Source organism: Enoplosus armatus, chromosome 13 (assembly GCF_043641665.1).
Source record: "Enoplosus armatus isolate fEnoArm2 chromosome 13, fEnoArm2.hap1, whole genome shotgun sequence".
NCBI lineage: Eukaryota > Metazoa > Chordata > Actinopteri > Centrarchiformes > Enoplosidae > Enoplosus > Enoplosus armatus.
The window spans coordinates 12,728,456-12,744,976 of NC_092192.1; the positions used below are offsets into that span (position 1 = coordinate 12,728,456).

General features: G+C 41.2%; 3 protein-coding genes across 4 annotated transcripts; 2 read left to right on the forward strand and 1 right to left on the reverse strand.

The window, feature by feature from the left end:
• The first annotated feature begins 99 nt into the window (after window positions 1–99).
• Window positions 100–6,169, forward strand: smpd1 (sphingomyelin phosphodiesterase 1). Of its 2 annotated transcripts, XM_070917227.1 has the most exons (8): window positions 100–318; window positions 1,775–2,095; window positions 2,302–2,582; window positions 2,837–3,010; window positions 3,291–3,462; window positions 3,701–3,777; window positions 4,339–4,484; window positions 4,573–6,169. In XM_070917227.1, the coding sequence occupies exons 1-8, from the start codon at window positions 100–102 to the stop codon at window positions 4,989–4,991; spliced, it is 1,809 nt and encodes a 602-aa protein (XP_070773328.1). In that variant the 3' UTR covers window positions 4,992–6,169. The 2 variants fall into 2 exon arrangements, with proteins under 2 accessions (XP_070773328.1, XP_070773329.1); XM_070917228.1 differs by lacking the exon at window positions 2,837–3,010 and having other exon boundaries at window positions 165–318.
• A 166-nt stretch (window positions 6,170–6,335) lies between these two features.
• On the reverse strand, window positions 6,336–12,065 carry tpte (transmembrane phosphatase with tensin homology). The gene is made up of 19 exons (XM_070917293.1): window positions 11,987–12,065; window positions 11,475–11,560; window positions 11,237–11,317; window positions 11,089–11,136; window positions 10,819–10,980; window positions 10,176–10,295; window positions 9,771–9,870; window positions 9,557–9,620; window positions 9,370–9,434; window positions 9,129–9,189; window positions 8,971–9,052; window positions 8,753–8,841; window positions 8,575–8,636; window positions 8,391–8,471; window positions 7,932–8,037; window positions 7,736–7,833; window positions 7,543–7,638; window positions 7,383–7,453; window positions 6,336–7,264 (listed from the first exon to the last, which is right to left on the reverse strand). Exons 2-19 carry the CDS (start codon window positions 11,519–11,521, stop codon window positions 7,162–7,164), a joined length of 1,536 nt encoding a protein of 511 aa, XP_070773394.1. The 5' UTR covers window positions 11,522–11,560; window positions 11,987–12,065; the 3' UTR covers window positions 6,336–7,161.
• Window positions 12,066–13,564: 1,499 nt separating this feature from the next.
• Window positions 13,565–16,102, forward strand: fgl1b (fibrinogen like 1B). Its single transcript, XM_070917658.1, has 9 exons — window positions 13,565–13,570; window positions 13,677–13,742; window positions 14,019–14,280; window positions 14,473–14,632; window positions 14,778–14,875; window positions 14,968–15,056; window positions 15,147–15,272; window positions 15,393–15,457; window positions 15,789–16,102. The coding sequence occupies exons 1-9, from the start codon at window positions 13,565–13,567 to the stop codon at window positions 15,967–15,969; spliced, it is 1,053 nt and encodes a 350-aa protein (XP_070773759.1). The 3' UTR covers window positions 15,970–16,102.
• Window positions 16,103–16,521: the final 419 nt, after the last annotated feature.

The following is a 16,521-nucleotide window of genomic DNA, read 5'->3' on the forward strand; positions in this document are numbered from 1 at the left end:
TGTGCGAGAAATGTATTCTCAAGTTAAAGTGTTGCATTACACCGCTGAGTGTTACTTCCTTGACGGGTTGTTCTGCTTCGTTCGTGCCTTCACAGAACAATGAGGCTCCCCACGCTGCTGCCCGCCTTTGGGCTGATAACCTGCACTCTGGCGTTAATGTTGCCGCTGTTTGGGTCCTGTCATCCAGCACAGACCCCAGAGCAGCCCAGGCTGGTGTTCATGGAGCAGATTAACCGACCAGAGCTCGGATTTAACTGGAAAAATGTCACCTGCCGCTTGTGCAAAGCAGTCTTCACCATCCTTGATATCGCCCTTCTGGTAATGTTTGAACATGTTTCTCCCTCAGAAAGAGGATGCAGCTGCACCTTTTAGAGAAAGTGACCTCTTGTAGGGCTGCACAATATCACCTTAAATGTACACCATTCTACATTTTATCTAGCTAGATGTTAGTGGTTGTTGTTTAACCAACTAATTAGCCCGCAGTTCCGTCCAGGAAGTCAGGAATCTTTAACTGGTAGTGGAAGAAAGGATATTTTGACAGTATATCTTCCTAGGTACACCTAGTTTTAAACTAATGCAGTTTAATGCCTGGCCTTCATGATATGATTATTGTTCAGTTTGAGTTGTACCTTTTTTTTTTTTCTTTTTTTTTTAAGAGAGGTGTTGATTGAACTTTACAGTCGCTCTGGAGGGCTGTATTTTTGGTGGTGTCAGATTGTATTGCATTATATAGAGTGGTATTTCTACTATCTAGTATTTTCTTCACCCCATATATTATCGATGATGATGGCATACACCTCTCAGTATATTGAAAACAATTCAGCAGCGCCACAAACTACAGCCTCCTCCAAAATAAAGTTGAATCAACTTAAACAGTTTGAACAAAAACTGAACAGTATAACCTTCATGGTGGTTGGAATCAAGATATACCGTAGTGTCAAAATGGCTGATAACAATAAATAATAACAAATAAAAAATATGTTTGGTTTTTTTAATTCATCATTGCATTTTTCTGTTCTGTTTGCTCTCTTCCTTTTTGTCCTGCTCATAACCAGTTACAGATGTCTGACCTCCTAGACTGAACTGTGGGCTAAAGGGTTGCATGAACTTCTGGTTAGATGTTACTGACTTGTTGTAGCTTCTCTCAGTTTGAAAATACTCAATTCAAGATGATTGAAAAATGTGATGTGAGTACAGTTATGTCACATCCTTTTGCTCAATGCAAACATACAACTAATACACCACATTTAATGTAAGTTAACACTAACTTGCACGGGGTTACTCAGGTTTGCAAACAATTGTGGCATGTGACACTAACACCCCCATATGGAGAGGTCCAGTTCTTGTTTTGTGCCTTAAAAATATTGTCTCTTTTTATATCTCCTGGTGTTTACGGCTGACTTGGCACAAAAACAAGCTCGAGACATCTTGGTCATATGGTCTCTTTGTTGACCTCAAGTGCTCCTGTCGTCCAAAAGCTACAGCTGTTGACCTCAAAAACACGATTTTAGATTCATTTTTATTGTTCACATCAGAAGTGTAAGTATTACACTTAAATGCTGCTCTCAAACAAGAGTGTGACTTGTGCATATTGAGATGTAGTAAGTTGGAATTTTCCATTTCAGATTTCAGCTATTTTTTCAAGAAGTTTGAGGTTTTGACATCAGTCAGTGAAGCATCATGTCTAAGGCCCTTTTGTCTTTATGTATTTAATGTTGTTGGATTTTCACACCTCTTCTCTAATCCTGTTCTGCCTTTTTGTTCACTCTCCTAGAGTGATGTAAATGAAGAGCGAGTGGCATTTGCAGTGCGTGAAGCGTGTATCCGTCTCCATCTGGCTGATGAGCAAGTGTGTCGAGAAATAACAGAGTTGTTCAGGGATGACTTCATCCGGGCTCTGCAGCAGTCCTTGCTGTGGCCCACTGAAGCGTGCGCCCTGCTGGTTGGCCCTTCCTGTGGCAAATTTGACATCTACGCAGCCTGGAACATCACCTTGCCAAAGGCCCCCAAGCCCCCTGTTACACCACCCTCTCCTCCCAAACCGGGTTCTCCACAGAGCAGGGTCCTGTTTCTAACTGACATCCACTGGGACCAGGTGAGTGTGTACCGTTGACCCTCCCCCTATTGATGGTGGACAGTATAAATTCAAAGACCACAATCTCTGTGTTAAGGTCACTTCCTCCAAAAACACATGATTCAAGTTACTGATTTACTTTGACAAACCAGAGAACAGTGGAATGATTTTGGTCACCTGACTTTGTTTTGGATCATGCTTTTAAAAATAGCCATCTCCACTGATAGGAGTATGTAGCCGGCAGCACCGCAGACTGCAAGGACCCTCTTTGTTGTCGTAAAGACTCCGGCTCTCCCAGCTGGAGGCGGAGGGAGGCAGGGTACTGGGGAACCTACAGTAAGTGTGACCTGCCTCTACGGACGGTGGAGAACCTTCTGGAAAATGCTGCCACAGCCGGACCCTGGGACTGGGTCTACTGGACCGGAGACATACCAGCGCACAATGTCTGGTCTCAGACCAGGAAACAGCAGCTGTCAGAGCTTACAGTCATCTCCAGGCTCATCCACAAGTAATCTCTCTTTAGGATTAACTTTGAATTTACATGATATAAACATAATTGCTCCTTTCACACATAAAATAACTTAAACACAGTGTTGAAATGACCTTTCAACCATGTTGCTGGTGATTGACAGCCGCTTAATTTAACCTTAAACTGGCCTTGTACTCTCACTCAAAACATGCTGGCTGCTTTGGTCAGATGTTTGTCATATGTTAACTGGAATTGACCCAAACTCTGGCCTCTTCCTCCTATCTATTGTCCAGACACCTGGGACCTAATGTGACAGTTTACCCTGCTGTAGGGAACCACGAGAGTACGCCAGTAAACAGCTTCCCACCCCCCTTTATTCATGGCAACAGATCCTCTGCCTGGCTCTACGAAACAATGGCAAAGGAATGGGCACCATGGTTGCCGGAGCAGGCTCTGAAGACTTTGAGGTTGATATTCATGTTTTATGATATCTGCATGTCTATTGCGTGTTGACGTTGTTGTGCAGGTCAGGCCACCCTATAGATAAGACGTATGTGCTAACATCAAGTAAAGTGTTTATTTTAGATAAGAAGTAGGAACTGTTCTTGCAGTTTCACTTTGGCTTCACATCCTACAGTTTGCGAACAGAAGTTGTCACATGCCTGAGATTGTTGGTTTGGAGTTTTGATTGGGGGGTGGGGGGCTGAGCTGAATATGTCCTTCAACTCTGTCTTGGTGTAATTTCAGATACGGAGGATTCTACACAATGGAGATTCAGCCTGGTCTCAGGGTGGTCTCTCTCAACATGAACTTTTGTGCTCGAGAAAACTTCTGGCTGATGGTGAACTCTACTGATCCTGCTAACCAGCTGCAGTGGCTGGTCCATATTCTCCAGGCCAGTGAGGACAAGGGAGAGAAGGTGAGCAGAGCATCAGAAGACAGTTTGGTCACTAAACATTGTAAAGCTGATGGAACACACTGTGATTTAAGGAGGCTCAGGTTCGTAGCCACGTGCTTCATGCTAGATGTGGTCAATGACACTCTGGCGTTCTCATTTTGCTTCCCTCTAGTCACTTGTACTGAACATGAGATTGCAATAAAAAATGTATTGGTGCAATAGTCTTCTTGAATGTGGTGTAATTCTCTCCTTTTTATAGGTACATATCATTGGTCACATCCCACCTGGACTGTGTCTTGGCAGCTGGAGCTGGAACTACTATCACATTGTCAACAGGTACATAGATCATTTAACGCCTTAAGATGCAGAATCCCAGAACTGAAATTGAAGTTGCAGTGCAATAAAGATAACTGCAGTAGCGGTACATCATTTAATGTCCTGTTTACCTGCTGTTTTCACTGAGGGAAGGACATGAAGTTCTGTACACTCAGTTGTGGTTTATTGTTAATGTACAATGAAGGGAAAAAAGCCCATTGAATTTAATATGGAACATGCATTCCCCAGTGCTATATGCCTTTTGTAGCTGCCATCTACTGGAAGTGTAATGCCAGTATATGGTAATCAATCGAGATCATCAGTAGTCTGGGAGCATTGGGATAATCTGTAGATGTATCAGTTAAATGTGTGGTTGACTTGTTACTAGTAACGCTTGTTTCACTTCCTCTTTTGTTTGCATGGCTGGATCAGATGTCTCTGTGTTTTTTTTGTATTTGCTTTAATTAATGAATATGCAAGTTTTAAAGGTCCATGTCCTGTTGTGGTTAAACTTGCGTGTGACAAGTTGTCAAAAACAACATTTTCTCTTTTAATTGTTTAACATTCTCTTGTTTTTTCCAGATATGAAAGTACAATTACTGGACAGTTTTTTGGCCATACACATCTGGATGAGTTCCAAATGTTTTATGACGAGGCGACCATGACCCGCCCATTGGGAGTGGCATTCATTGCGCCCAGTGTGACTACTTATGTTAATCTTAACCCAGGTGAGTCCAGAAACTAGTTGAGTGATCTCCCAACATTTCAGAAGCAACACACAGCTTAAAAAATATACAATTATTTTTCTCTTTCCAGGTTACCGTGTGTACTATGTGGATGGGAATTACCCAGGCAGCTCTCGGCTGGTGCTTGACCACGAAACCTACATCCTCAACCTCACAGAGGCAAACCACAGCCCAGGAGTGTCAAGTAGCCCAGAGAAGAACCCCAAATGGACACTGCTGTACCGTGCCACCAAGGCCTATGGTCTGACCAGTCTGTTCCCATCTGACTACGACAGGCTGATGCAGAGCTTTATCAATGATGACCAGGTCTTCCAGAAGTTCTGGTACTTAAGACATAAAGGACATGTATCAGAGCCCTGCAAGGAGACCTGCAAAACCACAGTGCTCTGCTTTCTGCGAAGCGGGCGGTACGATGAGCTGGAGCAGTGCGACCTCCTCAATGGTTTTGGAGGAGACTTGGCCCGGGCTGCCCGAAAAACCCTTTGTTGACCTGAGGAAGTGTGGACTGAAGGTCTGGGTGGGGAGGAGAAAAAAAAGCAATATGACCAATATGAAATGGAGCCGAACAGTTTATTTTTCCTGTTGCTGGTTTGTCAACAAGGATTGTTGTGTTTGTTTGATAACATAAAGTCACATGAGCTAGTACTCTGACAGTTTATGTGGACTTTATAAACCCGACATGGAGTCTGAAGAGTTATGTCTTGTGTAATAAGTCATGTTTTACAAAGACATCTAACTGATTACCATTTGCAACATGCCTTAGGTTTGTCGACTGCTGTTTTGCAATGCCAGTTGTGCAAAGAGTGCTTGGAATGGTCCCGAAAGATGTTTACTTGAAATGCACAGGATTGCAGGGGTTAGGTGGTTTGTTCAAAGTTGTCTAATAGTTTTGGCAGTTCTGCTGTATTGGGTGCCTAGTATCAGGGAAAATGGTGTTAAATGTATTTATACTTGACAACAATCTTAAATGCTGTTCTACAGAATAGCTTGTACCCAATATCAAAATGATTGTCAATGTTAATTTCCTTGAAGATTATCTGGAGGTTGTGCTTCATAAAAATCCCAAAGCTTTAATCAGAATTCAAAAGAATTTGAATTTCCTTTCTCATAAATTGTGAAACATAGCGGGAGGTTTTCATTAGAATTGATGGCTTGTCTGTCCTTTTTTGACCTGTCTCACACTGCAGTGTTAACAGCTGGGATTTGAAGGTTGTAAAATGATTCAGGCCACTTACATTATTGAATCTGGTTGATTAATTGACCTCAGCCATCACCTCTCAGGTTTGAGCTTTGCAGAGTTGCTACGCGGCACCCAGCATCTCTAACATTATCATTTTGACGGTCCTTCGTCAGCACAGTTGTGGGGATTTAGGTCAGTTTGTAAAGTATCTATCTTAATGCGCAGCACCATCTGCCTCAGCAAAGAGGTCTTCACACTTGATTAACAGTATTTCTCATTGAAGTTTACTTTTGTCTGCACTTTAATTCTTTGTTGGCCAGTAGGTTTAATAGAGAGCAAGTTTGATAGACCCTCAAGCACAGCAAGTGTCTCAGACCTCGGTCCATGCGACCTGCGGTGTAACATGAGCATGGCATGTAATGCAACTTGTAAAATGAGCAATGATTTAAAGAGATTGTATAAATTATGAATAAAAGATTAAATCTGATACTCATGTCCACTTGTTTTGTGTTTGCTGTGAAGGAAGAATATTGAATACAAATTAAATGTATTTATTTTATGGCAACACAGTGGTGACATTTCTTTAAAGTGAAAGTGTATTTTTAACTGTTTTTCATATTGGAATAGGAATTAACAGTTCATCCACTGCCCAGTCTCCTAAAATGGCAAATACCAAAACTCACAACAGATAACCATCAATCCCTGAAGCTTCGGCATTCACATCACAGGGATCCCTTCTTGCAAACATTTAAACTTAAAAAAGCTGTGTAGCATATTTACAGATGTATGCAACTCAGTGCAGCAGGTACATGATGGATTTTTATACTTAACTCACGAAAGCCACTCGAGGTGGAGCTGTGACGGTTGTCATGTGTCACCCTGTGTTCTGGTAAACTGTTCTGTGGTTTTCACTAAGTATATTTCCGTCTTGATTTCCTTCACTAATAAACCACTACTTCTGCATATAGTAGTGGCTAAACATGGTATGTTAGAAAACTAGCTAGTTTCAAATGTACTAAATACTTCAGAGGGGATGAATTGATAATAGCACTGGGAAGTAGTTCAAGACTCATGAAATGGACTGTGTTAAAGAGATAAATACAGCCCAACCTTTCAGCATTATAATTCCACCAGGTTTTTCTGATTCTTTTTCAGATTTTAACATTTTATTTTAGGACACCAAAACGAGTCACCACACACACAGATATCAAGTGATTCACAGGAAGACATGACTAGTTATTCAATGGTAATTCTTCACATATGTCTTCTTTTAAATTTCAGTTTAAGTGCCACAACTCATCGGAGCAACACTGCAGTCTACGTGATTTGACTCAGTGGATGACCCCACTGCATACAACAACATCTGAACAAATGTCATTTCTTCAGTTAGTGTTCTACCAATCTCTGCTCACCATCCGTCATTGAAAGTACAACTGTAACAAGCCATTTTATCCTCCTCATCTTTCTACAGGGCTTCTATTATGGTTCTGAGAAGAACATAGTGACACCAAAGTCCTCCTTGTACAGGTTCCAGGTCTTTGGTTTGTGTGGGTTGTCCAGTTCTTCTCTGGGTAGAAACAGCCTGTGGAGAGTTTGGAGGGAACGCAGATTTAACAGGCAGCACCAATGTCAAAGCAGAATATGAAACCTTTTGAGTGAAGAGCGACAGAACTAATAGTATCAGAGGGATAGAAACATACTTATTATCCTCTATGAAGGAGGTATTGAACCAGAAATAGAACGGAACATCTTCATATCCTTTTGGCAGACCCTAAAGGGAACGATGAAAACAAAAGATCAGACAATCAGGCTGAACACCAGCTTTTCTTTCATATGTAGTTTAAAGGGGCAAACACTCACGGCACTTGATTCAAACATGACCTTCACATCCCCTTCAACCACAGGCCCATTCTGTAGGCTGATGACTGCTGCATTGCTGCCTGCATCAGGAAATACCTAAAAAACACCAGAAATGCATGAATCACCCGTAATAACCCTAACAAATGAATCAGGACGACCTGATGAGTGTGTGTGCCGAGTGAGTGAGACTTACTGAGCAATTCTCCTGTTTGGCACACACACATTGAAATACCAGCTCTTTCTTCACAATTATCTTCACTTTGAGATCGCTGCCATCACCTTTACCCACACCTAGGGTATGAGCAAAAAAAAAAAAAAGGATATTAACACGGGCACAAATGTGAAGGATATTCACGTTGGGAGTGTCCTGCTGGCTTGCTGGGTTTTACCTGCTATGGAGTGGATTCGGATGCTCTTGATCCTGAGGCTTTTAGGTGGAGGTAGCTGTCTGTTGAACTTGGACTTCATGATCTCATAGTAGCCAACGTATCGGCTCTGTGGTTCACACAGACACAAAAGAGCTAAAACTAAACTAATCATTTTATAGTCATATAGTCATTTTCTCCACTGACAATCCATTCAAATCTTAACTAACATCATTCAAAGCTATGTGACTGCAGTATCTTTCAAATTGTTTTGATGGCATAATTTCTTGTTTGTAGAAAAATTAAATGTCTGTGTTGCTTTCACCCCTTCTGTCTGCCACAGTTTAGTTTTTGATACTACCACTAGGAGGCGCCAGTCACAATCTTTTCGAACTGTAGACAAAGTGTAGTCTTAAAATTTCTAAATAAAAGCCTCTATTAAAAATAGTCTTTCTGTTTGGCCCCTGAGTGGCTTGTTCTCACCTGAGAGGGAGTCTCCACTCCCTGAAACTTGGAGCTCCGACTCTTGTCTGTCCTCCTCTCACCAAAATACTCCAGACTGTCCTGGTGGACAAACGAAAGAATGTGAGGAAGTAATCTTGTTTCAAAATGTTTTGCTAATTCATTAACCATTGCTTGAACAAATGTTAAACTTAAATAGACGTACCTGTGCACTCTCAAACTGGTCACTGTCGATAAACCAGGTGCACACCATAGTACCTGTGCGTCCTGTGAAAGAGTTTTACCTGGTTAGTAAAGGGTAAACTAAGAGTGAAAGTTACACATTCCACAAATTATGTCTTTGTTCAACTCAAATAATTCACTAAATCATAATGACACATCACCTTTCCCTCCTTTACAGTGAATAGCAATGATGTTTTTGGGATCAGCAGACATCCACTCCCGCACGCTTGCTGTGTATTTCAACATGTCCCTGAGGCAGATAGCAGAACACACAATGATAAAGACATTGTGATAAGATGGCAGGCCCTCGTGTCCTCTGTAATCTAAAGTGCTTCCGTATAAACGAAAATGACACATCGCGGCAGAAAATGTGACTCACTCCAAGGAGGGGACGTTGTGGTCATCAATGAACACCCGTTCAACCCTGTAGTGGAAGAACTGGGGGTCGTAGCCTTTCTCACCTGGAAAAAAAGTGGTTTGTGTGGTTCTACATAAAAGGAAATGCAGCACATGTGACGAGAGGAGGTGCCAACTTACTGCACAGGTTGTAAACTTTATAGTGGTCTTCATGTTTAGTGTCTAGGAACCTCGCCACTTCCTGCACAGAAAGAGAGGAGAAGTAGGTTAAAACACCTGAAGTGAATACTTAGAGGTCTGTGGGTCTACTTTGACCTATTAATGGATTAGTTGTGAAATTGGTGACTGTAATCAGATTGAAACCATGGAGGTGGACTCATGCATGTTGAGATGGATTTTAATGTGCATGTGTCAGACTTACCTTGATTGGATTCCTGTAGAACGACTGCTTCCCGGAGGAGGGGAAAGACATGGCGATGACGCGGTCTAGAGAAGAGGGTAAAGATGCAAACAAATGTTCCACTTCTTAAAGGGTGTAATTTCTAGTCATCTGTTTTAGATGTATTTTCTGACGTGTGGGTTTTTTTGGCATTGAATGTAACAACTACCTGTGACATAGGTAAGGTCAAGGTCAAACCCATCCTTCTGATAACGCCGCTTGTTCTCAGAAACCTGAGAAAAACAACAAGTCAATGATCAGGAAATAGTAGACATCTTCTCTCTTGATGCCAACCCTAATTCTACAATCCTCCAGAAGACTCCATTGAACTTCACTGCAGTAGGTATTCACAGTTTTCTATGCTTCCATGTTGGTGACCTTACCATCCTCCTGGTGACCTTCTCCAGCTCTTTCCTCTGAGCTGCCAGTCTGAAAACCCTCACCAGGATTATTATTCTCAGGAAACGAAGAAACGTCACCACCCTGATGAAGAATGAATAAAGTAAATATGCTTAAGAATCATTAAACAAATGTTTACATCTTAATGGCGTTAAGTATAATGTACTAAACATTATCATAAGGTCTTTCTAAAAAATGATAAAACAATAAAAGGGTCAATAGCACTCTATGTACTGTAGGGGAAATCAATATTACATTACTAATCAGTATTTTTAACAGTATATTCTCAGTATGGCTTATGAACGTAAAATGTTAAATCATCTTTGATGTTCACTGCATTGATTGTTCAGTCTGAGGTTAAACAAATATTGCATGTCCATTAGCTGTACCTGGGGATGAGACTGGCTCCTGACAAGTCACTGAAGGTGTAGATCATGGTGACCACCAGTGTGACTACCACAACACAGGCGTCTATGATGTTCAGCTTGGAGCCAAAGTAAACTTTGAACCTAGGAGATGGTTAGATAAACATAACATGAGTCAATTAACATGCCGCTGGGAAAATTGTCCGGATCATGCAGCTACTAGTATGTGCCTGAATCTTTAATGAATATGAAAAGGTCACACTGTGCTAGTACTCTGAATCATGATGTTTCCCAAGGACCATATTTCCTGTCCAGCTTCCTCTTCATAACTTCCCGTTTAACAGCTAATCACACTTGATTTCTGCTGACACAGGACTCTGGGAATGTTTGCATCACTCTCACACTTTCACAAGCCAGCAGTTGTGCAGTGATAACTGACGACGTGGGTAAGCTACAGTTTCAACCGGCAACACCACAAACTAGTGCCTGAATGAATCCCTTCTAACACAGTGTCAGCAAGTAATTAATATTAGGAAGGCTGTAAGAAATATAAAAAAGGGTACATACATTAAATTGCACAAGTGTTATATTGCATCCGCCCCCATATCATAAAGACGCTGGCTATACCACCACACTACTGCATGCAAGGCCTTCCAACCTCACTCACCCTTCCACATAGACCCGCAGGAGAACGTCAAGGAGGAAGAAGAAGGAGATGGTGAGGGACACGGCCTCTAACGCATTCCCAACCTCTCTGCTCTTGGCTGGCAGGGAAAGGTCCACGATCACCAGCACAAAGTCCACGAGGATCAGTACCACTCCAAATATACTGGGAGGAAAAGACGGATAAGCTTCAAACACATCATCAAACACTACCAGGCAAGGAAAGAGCCATCCTTCCAACATCTCGCCAAAAGAGTTCCCAAAACACACTCACCGAAATCCAAAGGACATAACAAAAGGTGCTATTTTCTTCCGGATATTGCTGCAAAGGAGGACAGAGAGTGACACTGACGCTAGTAAATGTGCTTCTGAATAAAGTGCTGTATATGAAACAGTCTGCAGTCCAAGCTGTATACACTTACTGATACATTGTGTCTGGGACCACGCTCTCATCCTTTCCATCATCAATCTCCACTTTAGCATCCTCCATCTTTGCAATGTTTCTAATAGATAGTAAGACAGATAACACAAGATGACATCTTCACTAAAAGCAGGCTGAAAAGACATAAAACCACATTTACATATAAAGCAACAGCTCAAACATTAGTTACATGCTGCAGTAAAGATTCACACAGACAGAACAAAGGTTATGTTCCTCACCCATTTACACCTGAGTCTGACCCTGGACTGAAATAGACAGAGGACATGATGTGTGTGTCTTCCTTCTCGCTTCCTTCTCAAAGTCTCTACATTAAAAAAGAAGAGTGTGCAAAGATCATGTTGCTCCAAAGTTACGATGAAAAACAAGCAAGAAGACAAAACCTCAGAGTGCTGTTGTTAGTCATTCACATAAAACTCTTTGAAAGAAAGAAACACAAACACTTTCTCCATTAAACGTCTCATCAGCATCCAGCGTTAAATCACATCACAACCAGTGTTCAGATTAGCCAAAGACATTATGATGCAAGAAGTCAGCAGAAGTGTTCAAGACAGTGAAGTATCCGGGAGTCATTATTACCTCTAAGAAAAATGAAAACAACCAGCTAGATTTAACAACCAGCTGGGCCAAGCACCTTCCCACCGCAGTCCCGTCCTCTCCGGGGGCTGTTTGATCACCCGTCGTCACCAAATTAGCTCCCAAAAAACTAGCTAAACTCGCAGCGCCTGCTTACCGTTAGGACTGTCGTTCGTGAAATTATACGGGAGTTTGTCTTGTGACTTCTTGTGAGGACAAAGGAAGACGGTTCAAAGGTTAACCGGGTAGATTTTTTTCTGTCCATCCACTATTCCTCATCGTTTCTGCAAACGTAGCGGTTTCGGACTTCCCGGACCTCGGGGAAAAAAAACAAAACAGAAACACGCTCAGCCCTTTTTTCTTTTCCTCGTTACTTTTTCCTCGTCTTTCCTCCTCGGCTCACTTTCACACCACAGCTGGCTGAGCCTGACCGTAAACTTCCTGCGCAGAGTTAAGCTTTAGTATTAGTTTAAAAAGTGAAGGCAACAGGCTGCCGCAGCCCCCTCACACCTCCCTCCTCTCTGTAACATCTGGTTTTAATCAAACGTGCTTTCCCAAACGCCGGATAGTCCTGGTTTGCTTCGTCTGATCGTAGCTGAAAGGCTCAACGTTAGCATGACAGAAATTGTGTTAGAGGTTTGCTTTTAATTTGCAACATTTGTATTTGATTAACATTTGTGGAAATTTTATTTTTCAGCTAAATGTGTGAAACCTTAGAAAAAGGCAGAAGGCAATTTTGTCAAAACCCAGGAAAGGAGAGGCTAAATTAAAGTTGAAAGACACTGCAAACGGAGGCATAACAATAACCGCAAAGCTATAACACCAATAATAAACTATATTTAAATAGCGATTTTTCAAAAACAGGTTTTCAAAGTGCTTAAAAACAAAGTCATGGTGGAAAAGTTCAAAAACATTAATATAACACAACCAAAAAATTTAAATGAATGTAAAAAATGTAGCCTAGACACAATACATATTGTCCAAATATATGCCAATAAAAAAATATATTATATATATTATATATATTTATATATATATTTTTAACCACCAACCAAAAACGAACACAAGGGGGAGCCACATCTACATCACACATAAAGTAGTTTTAGATCCAACCCTGGATTGTTTTGCATTTGCACTCTCTTGGCATGCAGCCATTACCTCCATTCTGTAAAATCAGCAAGTTATATAGTTAAGTTCATATAGTGTACAGTATATAGTGTTAACAACAAGAACGTCCACTTTGTCTCAGTTATCACTTTCTTCATTTTATCTTCTACATAATTTTCTTGATGTTTTTTTTCTTAACGCTTGTATGGTTGAATTTGAAAGAGGTTTCCCCCCATGTTCAACTGTTAAATGAAGACAAGATGTGCTGTGGGAGCACAGTGATAAAACATAAATCAGCACTTTAAGGAACAAGAATTGACACATTTCTAGACTGATTTTATTTACCAAAAAAGGAAGACAAAAATAAGGTCAGTACTTTTGGTATGTAAAGAATGGAGTCCTCTAGACACTCTCTGTCCATGAGGCCATCTGCAGGTCTGGGATCAGCTACTCTTTCCAAATACTTGATTGCTTGATAGAGGAGGAAAACGACAAACTGGCTTGAGTTCAGTGTTTGGCAAGGTTGGTAAACCTCTAATGCGGACCATGCAGAACCAGCCCAGCCTATAAATAATACTGAGAGGAAAAGAACACTGAACCTGGACAAAACAAGGGGAGACGTTGTGAAATGAAGGTAAGCTTGAGGTGCAGAGATTCTTAAAGTTTCAAGAATTGCAGTTTCTTGATCGGTATCTATTTATTATTATAGTCTTTAATATAAATTGTGTTTATCATTTCAGACTGATATTGCAGCAGTGTTGGTGTTGTTGGCTCTGATGTGCCCAGCCTCATCTACACAGCACTCAGTATGTAGCTTATCCTACTCTCTAAAGGGCTGCGGGATATCTCTCTTTGTTTTTGTGTTTACATTGAAAATTGAAAATGTATGATTCCAAAACCATAGCAATGCAGGGCTGTTAAAGAACTGTTATTCCTAAAAAGAGAGTCCACATGAAAAAAATCAGTTTCACAGATGCCTGGAGATGTGGCCCTATGCTTTTGCTGGCCCCTCTCTGGGTACCAGTATAGTATTAAGGGTGGAAATGTCATGTATAACGTGAAATTGGTTTTACTCATTTAAGGCAATGAACTCATGCGGGCCAGAGGTTGCAGCTCTCAAGCGCAGCATAAGGAAACTGGAGAATAAACTCGTGATTGGGACTTGGCAGATTGAGCACTTGCAGATGCACAAGTACTTCCAGCCACTTCAACCTGCTGTGACTAAATCTGACACTGACACAGCACCCGGTGGAAACCACAACAACAGTGGCACATTAGACAGCTCTGATATGACGCTGATGAAACCACTTCCACCAGCAGTCAATTTAATTGTCCACGATAAAGGTAAGAAGCGCTCACATCATATCATGTAAGTGTTTGGGATGAGCCTAAAATGCATGAGAGAATTCTGAAAAATATTTAATGTTTTATGTAGTTTAGTTGTTAATATGCAACATGAGTAAGCATATTATGAGTTACAATGGTAAGGGTGATAATCAGCAAATCTTTAAGGCCTTTTCAATGCTATTTTCCCAGACTGTTCTGAGCTGTTTGACAGGCTGAGACCACCAAGCGGTTTCTATCGCATCAGACCCAAATCCCAGCAGGAGCCTTTTTTGGTCTACTGTGACATGGAGGATGGAGGAGGATGGACAGTGTTTCAGAGACGACGGCATGGAAAAGTTGACTTCAACAGGTCTTTAAGCCGAGAAAGTAGCCCACATACATTATATGGGAAAATTCCCAAAATCCACGCAGAGCCCTGAATCAGATTACAGTGTAGATGGAGTTTACACAGCTGTTTCATGTGAGGTAAAGTGTCTGCCTAATTCTCCTTGCAGAGACTGGGTGGACTACAGAGATGGCTTTGGTGACTTCAAACTGTGGAATGATGAGTTTTGGTTGGGGAATGAGCACATTTACTCTTTACTCTCAGAAGGTCACAAATTATTAAAATCCCAGAATTCCTGTTTCACATCTCCTTTTCTTACTGTATCTAAATGTTCTTGCCTATCTTTCTGTGCCCTGAAGGTAAGAACCTGGTGAAGATAGATCTAATGGACTGGGATGGACAGAGAAATCATGCATTTTATGAGAACTTCAGGATCACTGATGAGGCCGTAAGATAGGCAATTTCACAGTTCTGTTTCTTGGTCTAGGAAGTAACTGCAATCCCCAACAGACATTACTTGCTCTAATGCCTATTCCAGGATAAGTATCGCCTCCAATATGAGCTGTATAGTGGGAAAGCTGGAGATGCTCTGACTGGTGGTGGGGGGATGGTGGAGCACTGGTCTACTTGCCTAAGCGGCATGCAGTTCAGCACCAGAGATCAGGTCGGTCATCTATCCCCTTTTTACCTATTTAAGATGGACTTTTTATGGTCTTATTAACCGTAGCATTATTGTGCAGACGATGACAGTGATAACACTGATGACTGTAATGGTTTTTGACAGGACAATGACCGCTACCTTCAGGGCAGCTGTGCTCAGGAGAATAAGGCAGGTTGGTGGTTCAACAGGTGAGACTTATCAAATATATCCAAGTGTGTATTACCATCTTTCGGTTCTGTTTGATTGTTGCACAAGCATTATCAGTTGAGCTGTTATTTCTTTTCTGGATATAAAGTTTCTGTAGTGGGTTTTTGCTTTGCCTGTTGAACAATGGAAATAACTATACTGTTCAAGCTAAGGACACAGTTATTTCCAATTTATTGTGATGAAAAATGTTCTTCTTCATGTGTCCCAGAGCAAATGCAAAAGCTATAAAAATATGTAAAGGTTGAATCGCTTCAATTTGTCTTTTGGAAAATGTTACACCCTTGACATGGTATACTATCGTTCTATCTACAGGTGTCATGCAGCCAACCTAAATGGGAAGTTCTACCGCAAAGGGGAGTACAAGGGCCAGTACGACAATGGAGTGGTGTGGGGGACCTGGAAAGGCCTTTGGTATTCCCTTCGACACACCACCATGAAGGTGCGGCCTCTGGTTTTCTTGGACGTCACGGGCAGTGGAGCAGGGGAAATATAAAAACAGCGAGCGTCATATTCCCCTGAGTGATACAGAATGAAGTTTAAAAAAAATGAGGGCAAAGATTGATGTCACGTTTAAATTCTTTGTATTTTAATTTCTCCCTTTGCTTCATTATTTGAAACTATTATCAAATGGCGATAATACAGTATCTTCTGTTTTCCAGACATTGTGTTCTATAAAGTGTATCATATTATTCAATACAATAAAACAAACAGCATCACAGCAATGCCTCACTGACTTTCATATTTGACTCTCAAAAATAGTTACAACTGCATACTATTGCTCTAACTAGTGCATTTTGCAGACAACAATGCCTAACATTGCTTATATCACACATACAAATTGTCCCTGTACAGTATTGTACAGTATTGTAGAGTGGGACTTCACAGCATGATAAAAACAGCACATTCAGCAGTGCAGAACAATAAGACTAATTTGTTTTCTGTAGTGTTTTGAATGTTGTCAAAGATAGGGCTTTGTGTTTAACAGTGCATACAGACGTAGGTTAAATAAATGACTTATTATAGCAAATACTGTACCAGTAGTTGA

Excerpts from the sequence above, each read along its gene's own strand:
- fgl1b (XM_070917658.1), top strand. Across the intron at positions 14,633-14,777 it reads GGAAAAGTTGACTTCAACAG|AGACTGGGTGGACTACAGAG; the intron begins GTCTTTAAGCCG and ends TTCTCCTTGCAG. Across the intron at positions 14,876-14,967 it reads TTACTCTTTACTCTCAGAAG|GTAAGAACCTGGTGAAGATA; the intron begins GTCACAAATTAT and ends TGTGCCCTGAAG.
- tpte (XM_070917293.1), bottom strand. The coding sequence starts at position 11,521 with ATGTCCTCTGTCTATTTCAGTCCAGGGTCAGACTCAGGTGTAAATGG. Across the intron at positions 9,435-9,556 it reads TGACCTTACCTATGTCACAG|ACCGCGTCATCGCCATGTCT; the intron begins GTAGTTGTTACA and ends CCTCTTCTCTAG. Across the intron at positions 9,190-9,369 it reads TCTACAGGAATCCAATCAAG|GAAGTGGCGAGGTTCCTAGA; the intron begins GTAAGTCTGACA and ends CTTTCTGTGCAG.
- smpd1 (XM_070917227.1), top strand. The coding sequence starts at position 100 with ATGAGGCTCCCCACGCTGCTGCCCGCCTTTGGGCTGATAACCTGCACT. Across the intron at positions 319-1,774 it reads TCCTTGATATCGCCCTTCTG|AGTGATGTAAATGAAGAGCG; the intron begins GTAATGTTTGAA and ends TCACTCTCCTAG. Across the intron at positions 2,583-2,836 it reads ATCTCCAGGCTCATCCACAA|ACACCTGGGACCTAATGTGA; the intron begins GTAATCTCTCTT and ends TCTATTGTCCAG.